At 48.9% G+C, this 6,334-nt stretch overlaps 1 protein-coding gene across 3 annotated transcripts in view; it reads right to left on the reverse strand.

Moving 5' to 3' along the window:
• The window catches only part of MMAB (methylmalonic aciduria (cobalamin deficiency) cblB type), a 16,898-nt gene that overhangs the window by 8,258 nt on the left and 2,306 nt on the right, over positions 1–6,334 (reverse strand). Inside the window, exons 1-3 of one of the 3 annotated variants that reach the window (XM_011997841.1) lie at positions 4,014–4,112; positions 2,270–2,426; positions 428–485 (exon numbers count right to left, since the gene is read on the reverse strand). In XM_011997841.1, coding sequence (XP_011853231.1) covers positions 428–485; positions 2,270–2,286 — 75 coding nt within the window. In that variant the 5' untranslated portion in view covers positions 2,287–2,426; positions 4,014–4,112. Of the gene's footprint in view, positions 1–427; positions 486–2,269; positions 2,427–4,013; positions 4,113–6,334 lie in introns of those variants that run through there. The other 2 variants (XR_001007973.1, XM_011997840.1) reach the window with 2 other exon arrangements.

The following is a 6,334-nucleotide window of genomic DNA, read 5'->3' on the forward strand; positions in this document are numbered from 1 at the left end:
GGCCTGAGACAGGGTCTCAATCTGTTGCCCAGGTAGGAGTGCAGTGGCATGATCACAGCTCACTGCAGCCTTGATCTCCTGGGCTCAAGAGATCCTCCTACCTCAGCTTCCTGAGTAGCTGAGGCTACAGGCATTCACCACCACACCTGGCTAATTTTCAAATATTTTGTAGAGTTAGGGTCTTACTGTGTTACCCAGGCTCCTGGCCTCAAGTGATCTTCCTGCCTCAGTCTCCCAAGCAGCTGAGATGGCAGGTGTGAGCCACCACACCTGGCCTGTCCCTATTTCACAGATGAAGAAACGGAGCTCACGGAGGGAGAATGACTAGCCCCAGGTGACACAAAGAGGAACTGATGGCTGGATGCTGAGTCCCGTGATGGCCACCAGGGATGAAGATTCCCAGCTTGGGTAAGACGGTGTTACTCACTTTCTGAAGCTCTTCAGCAAATATGTGGCCCTTTTCTGTGACTAATTCCACAGCAAACCTATGAAGGAAAAGGAAAAAGCGTTCGCCTGTAATGTAATGTCCCTAGGCCCTGTCTTGCTGTAAACAATAGATTCTCAGGTCGTGGGCCATTTAGTTAATTTAGATATAATAAACACATTATTTTTCTTGCTGACAATAAGAACATTATAGCCTTCCACTTGGGGGGTTGGTAGTATTTGTTTCTAGAAATGCCTTTTCGGATACTCATTATTTCCAGTCAATAATTCCTTTTGAACAACTATTCTGACCAGGCCCACGAGAGTCTGGTGAACAGAAGCTGAGCCAGGCTCTGCCCAGCAAGCTGGTGACAGGGTGAGCAGTGACAGTCTCAAGTGATGGATCCTGAACTCTGACCCGTGGCCCTGTGGTTATAGGTGAGTGGGAATCAGACAGACCCAGGTGCAAATTCTGCACCGCTGCTGAGTGTCTCTGGGACTTCAGGCAAAGCTTATACCTTCATGTTCAGGAGTGTGATATTCAGGAGTGTGATAGGTAATCAGATTAGATATACTCCTGAATGTGAAGGTGCAAACTGAGATCAGTGCTCTGAAGAAAAGGGCAACAGAAGCCTAATCTGACCTTAGCTAGAGAGGCAGGGAGGGCTTCCTGGAGGAAGTGATGCTGGAGGGGAGACTTTGAAGGCTGGGGAGGACTTCCCTCGTAAGGCAGGGAAAGCAAACTGCCCCCGACACAGGTCAGGACCCTGGCTCTGCCTCCCTCAGAACCCTGCACTTCCCTCCTGCACCAGTCAGTGCCCCAGCAGCAGACAGTGGTGAGTTGCAGGGATTCCTGGAGGAGGGCTTTGGGAAGGGACAATTCACAGAGGTGTGGGCAGAGTTTCAGGCAAATGCAGGAGCCTGAAGGCAAGCGTCAGGGAAGGTGCAACTCACCCTGGAGGGAGCTGGATTCTGGAGTCACTCAGCAGGGAGGGAGGGAGGGAGCCCAGCTGCCACCAGAACCATGCACCGCTGGGGAACGGGGTCACACACACTCCTGATCTCTCTGCACTCTCTCCCCCATCACCTGCTGGTGCCTCCCACTGGCTGGACCCACCTGAATGCCAGAAGACCAAGGAATCAAGGTGGCACAGCCACCAGGTGATAAGGCCAGCCTCCCACGCATAAAGAGAAGGTGAAGAGAAGGGATTTGAAAGGACCAATGGAGAATATCCAGCCCATCTTCCTGGCACATCTTACAGTTAGAACTAAACACACCAGTGTGATTCCCACCTGGTATGTGTCTTCCCTCTGGACCAAAGGGAAGGGCTGTGCAGGCTGGGACACAGTCTGTCTCCATCATAGCGGATGCCTCATGCCTGCCTCACAGCAGGCGTGCAGAAGTATCTGCTTGCCGAGGGACGCTCCGTGACCAGGCCAGTGGCAGGACCCCACTGGGCGCTTGCCCCAAGCCTGCTCCCACACGTGTAGCTGCCCGGTGAGTGCTGCCTGCTCCCTGCACTCTGAGGCTCAGGAAGGTGGGGCTGAGGTTCTCTGTTGAGCAGCGCCTTGCAGCAGATGCTTGGCCAATATCTGACCAAGGAAGAATCCACAACCGAGATTTCCCCGACCTGCTGCTCCTCCTCAACTGAGAGATGATGGCTCGTGATTTAGAGCTCATTAGAATAGCTGACGCGAGAACTGGCCTTTTCTCCCTTTGTCCACTTGGTCTTGCATCTGCCCCCTTCTGGACCCCCTCCCACACACACACCAAGGGGTTTGTTTGCCTTCTCTACCCAGCTGGCTGACTATCTATACCTCCCATTATCTGTCCCGAAAATCTCACCTAGCCAGGCCCGCCATGGAGAAATGGTAGCCAGGAACAGGTAAGTGTTAAGAACAGTAATAATGAGGGGACTTGCTTGAACCTGGGAGGCAGAGGTTGCAGTGAGCCGAGATCGTGCCATTGCACTCCAGCATGGGCAACAAGAGTGAAACTCCATCTCAAAAAAAAAAAAAAAGAATGATAATAGCTAACATTGCTATTACTTGTGCTAGGCACTGTCCTCAGGGTGAAACGTGGAATCATCTCATTTCAGCCCCACAAGAACACAGTGAGACAGGAATTATCATGATGATTACCTGACAGAACAGTAAACTGAGGCTCACATTGATCTGCCTGACGTCCCAGAGATGATCTGCAGTGGTGCTGAATCTGTAGCTGGGTCTATCTGGCTCCCACGCACCTACAGCCCACAGGCCCAGAGTCAGATACCAGGATCCAGCACTTGAGACTGTTGCTCCTCCCCCTGTCACCAGCTTGCAGGGCACGCTGGGCAGACCGTGCTCCTGCTTGCAAATATTTGCTGCCCCTCCCACCCCGCTGATGTCAGGCACGTGCACATGACAGTCTCTGGCCACTGAAATGTGAGTAAATGGAAGGCATCACTCCCAAGAAAGGTTTGTCTTTTGGAGACAGAGTTGTACTCTCGCCCAGACTGGAGTGTAGTGGCACGATCATGGCTCAATGCAGCCTCAACCTCTCAGACTCAAGTGATCCTCCTGCCTCAGCTTTCTGAGTAGCTGGGACTACAGGTGTGCACCACCACGCCTGGCTAATTTTTTAATTTTTCTTTTTAGTAAAGACGAGGTCTTGCTATGTTGCTCAAGCTGGTCTCAAACTCCTGAGCTCAAGTGACTCTCCCACCTCGGCCTCCCAAAGCGCTGGGATTAGACCTGTGAGCCACTGCTCACACTTTTTTTTTTTTCAACTTTTATTTACCAACAAAGTTGAGTCTCCATAAAGACTGTGAGACACTGCCAACGTCGACTATACTTCAAGTCATCATGGCAGGATAGTGGGAAGAGTTTTCAATCGGCAATAATCACACCTTGGATAAACCTCGCTGGCGACAACACTGCCACTGCACAATCCCTTGACAGCCTCAGGAGCCACTGCGAGCTTCACCATGACCTCTTTTCCCTCTGCCACAATGACTGATAATCGCCCCAGGCAGCAGCTGTCCTAGCAGCCTGGGTCCCAGAGTGAAGGCCACATGGAGCCATAGCACATCCACCCTGTGATGGGGGTGAAGTGGGAGCAGCCAGTCCACCTTTGGTGTCCTAAGCCAGGAGATTTGGGGGTTGTCTGTGACCACAGCATGACCTGCCCATCCTGACCTGGTCCATCCTTGAGTCCACCTTCCATACTTTGGCTTACGTAAAAAACAACATTCACAAAAGGGATCACATTGGATATACTGCGCATTATACTAACTCACCTCTTTCACTCAATATACTAACCTCAGTGGCACACACAGGCTCACCTGAAAAATGAGGGATGAGAGGGAGGCAGCTTCACATGGCATGGGCCAGAGGCCATGCAGGCACCGGCAGGGCCAGAAGGGAAAGGAGTCTGCAGCCCTGCAGCCTTGTGGAGCTGACCAGCCTGTGCCTCAGCGCTGAGGAAAGTTCAGTAAGGGCTGACAACCTCCGAGGCAGCTGTCCAGCACACGTGGGAGCTTCACATTCATTACGTTTACCCATACTCGACTCAAACGCAACCTCAAGGCCAATCCTGTTCTTCTTACCCAATAGCTGAACTTAATTCATCTGTAGTTCCCACGGCTTCAAACACTTGGTCGTCTTTGGGTCTCCTTTCTCCTGTGAAGGTGCTAGAAAACCCTGTGGAAAAAAATGTTTAGCCACCCAAATTAAGATTCTGTTTTCCTGATATGCTGTTTTTTGTTTGTTTGTTTGTTTTAACTTTCAAGTTTTTAAAGAACTTTCTCTCTCTTTTTTGAACTGTCGCTCTGTCATCCAGGCTGGAGTATAGCAGCGTGATCTTGGCTCACTGAAACCTCTGCCTCCCAGGTTCAAGTGATTCTCGTGCCTCAGTCTCCCAAGTAGCTGGGATTACAAGTGTGTACCAGCATGCCCGGTTAATTTTTGTATTTTTAGTAAAGACTGGTTTTCGCCATGTTGGCCAGGCTAGTCTTGAACTCCTGGCCTTAAGTGATTCACCTGCCTCAGCCTCCCAAAGTGCTGAGATTACAGGCATGAGCCACCGCACCACCCCTTAAAGAACTTTCAACCTGAAGTATAACATATACACAGAAAAGTACTCAAATCATAAGTGTGCAAGTTGGTGAATTACTACTAACTGAATATACCTCTGTGATCAGAACCTAGCTTCATAAACAGAACATGACCAACACCCTGAAAGCCCCCATGTACCCCCTTTTAGTTGCCACTCCCCAAGGGTTAGCCACTATCCTCACTTCTTTCCTGAGGTGCTTTTATTTTAAACTTAAGAATCATACACTAGCCATCCTGATGAAGAAATAAAACATGTTACATATTTTATATCATATGTACATTACCATTGTATTTCACAGGACGTCAAAGTCCTCTGTGCCTCTGCCTAGCTCACAGTCCCTGCCTTTCTCCCCCAACCTCTGAGAAAGTGAAAACTGCCCCTGACAGTTTGGAGCTGGCTTTTGCTATTGGGCAGGCTTTGGGGTTGCCAGGTGTTGGCCTGGCACTCACAGGTAGACTGTGGTGTTCTGCTGAACACAAACCATTTCACAGAAAATCGTCAGACAGGTCGCTCTACGACTATGACAGTTCAAGACCAAGACAAGGCCACTCTGGAATAATGTCTGAGCACAGATGACTGTCCAAATGCCAAAAGATGACCAAACATCCCCCTTCCCTGGCTAATGTGAATGGCTGTTGCATCTTTATCCATTACAGCGTTAGCACCTCTTTGTCCCTTCTGTCTTCTAGAGACAAATTATTAAGATACCCAATTACAGGCCGGGTGCGGTGGCTCACACTGTAATCCTAGGACTTTGGGAGGCCATGGCGGGCAGATCACTTGAGGCCAGGAGTTCGAGACCAGTCTGGCCAACATGGCGAAACCCTGTCTCTAATAAAAACAGAAAAAATTAGTCGGGCATGGTGGTGCATGCCTGTAGTCCCAGCTGTTTGGGAGGCTGAGGCATAAGAATCACTTGAACCTGGGAGGTGGAGGTTGCAGTGAGCCGCGATCATGCCACTGCACTCCAACCTGGGCAACAGAACTAGACCCTGTCTCGAAAAACAAAAAAAGATACCCAATTACAGAAACAGCCCTGCTTCCTAACAGGATTCAATCCGCAGCAAAGCCCCACTTCCTTGAATCCTCCCCCAAACCACCCAATAGAAGCCCAACTCTATAATAAGTCCTTTCCAATATCCTCTTCCTTCTTTTTAATTGTGGTAACAGATGAACATAACAGAATTTTGCCATTTTGACCCTTCTTAAGTTTACCATTCAGTGGCATTGAGTATGTCCCATGAATGCTTTTATACTTTTCCTATACAAGTATATATCCAAAAAATAATACATACTAGTGATCTACATGTTTTTATACTACAAAAAAATGGTATACTGGCTGGGTGCGGTAGCTTATGCCTCCTGTAATCCGAGCACTTTGGGAGGCTGAGGTGGGAAGATACCTTGAGCCCAGCAGTTCAGGACCAGCCTGGGCAACACAGCAAGACCTCATCTCTACAAAAAAAATTAAAAAGTATTAGCCAGGCATGGTGATGTGTGCCTGTTGTCCCAGATACTCAGAAGGCTGAGGTGGGAGGATTACTTCGAGCCTGAAAGGTGGAGGCTGTAGTGAGCTGTGACTGGGCCACTGCACTCCAGCCTGGGTGACAGAGTAAAACCCTGTATCAAAAAAAAAAAAAAAAAGTATCATAGCAGTACATTCTTCTGCATCTTACTTTTTTCTATATAACATGTTCTAGCATTTAAAAAACTATTAAAGTAATATATACTCATTATAAAAAACAATAAAATAGAATAAAAGTATATAAATAGTGAAAGTCCTTCTGTTTGTTCCCCTCTCACAACCTCTCT

This window comes from Mandrillus leucophaeus, unplaced genomic scaffold (genome assembly GCF_000951045.1).
Source record: "Mandrillus leucophaeus isolate KB7577 unplaced genomic scaffold, Mleu.le_1.0 Scaffold55, whole genome shotgun sequence".
NCBI lineage: Eukaryota > Metazoa > Chordata > Mammalia > Primates > Cercopithecidae > Mandrillus > Mandrillus leucophaeus.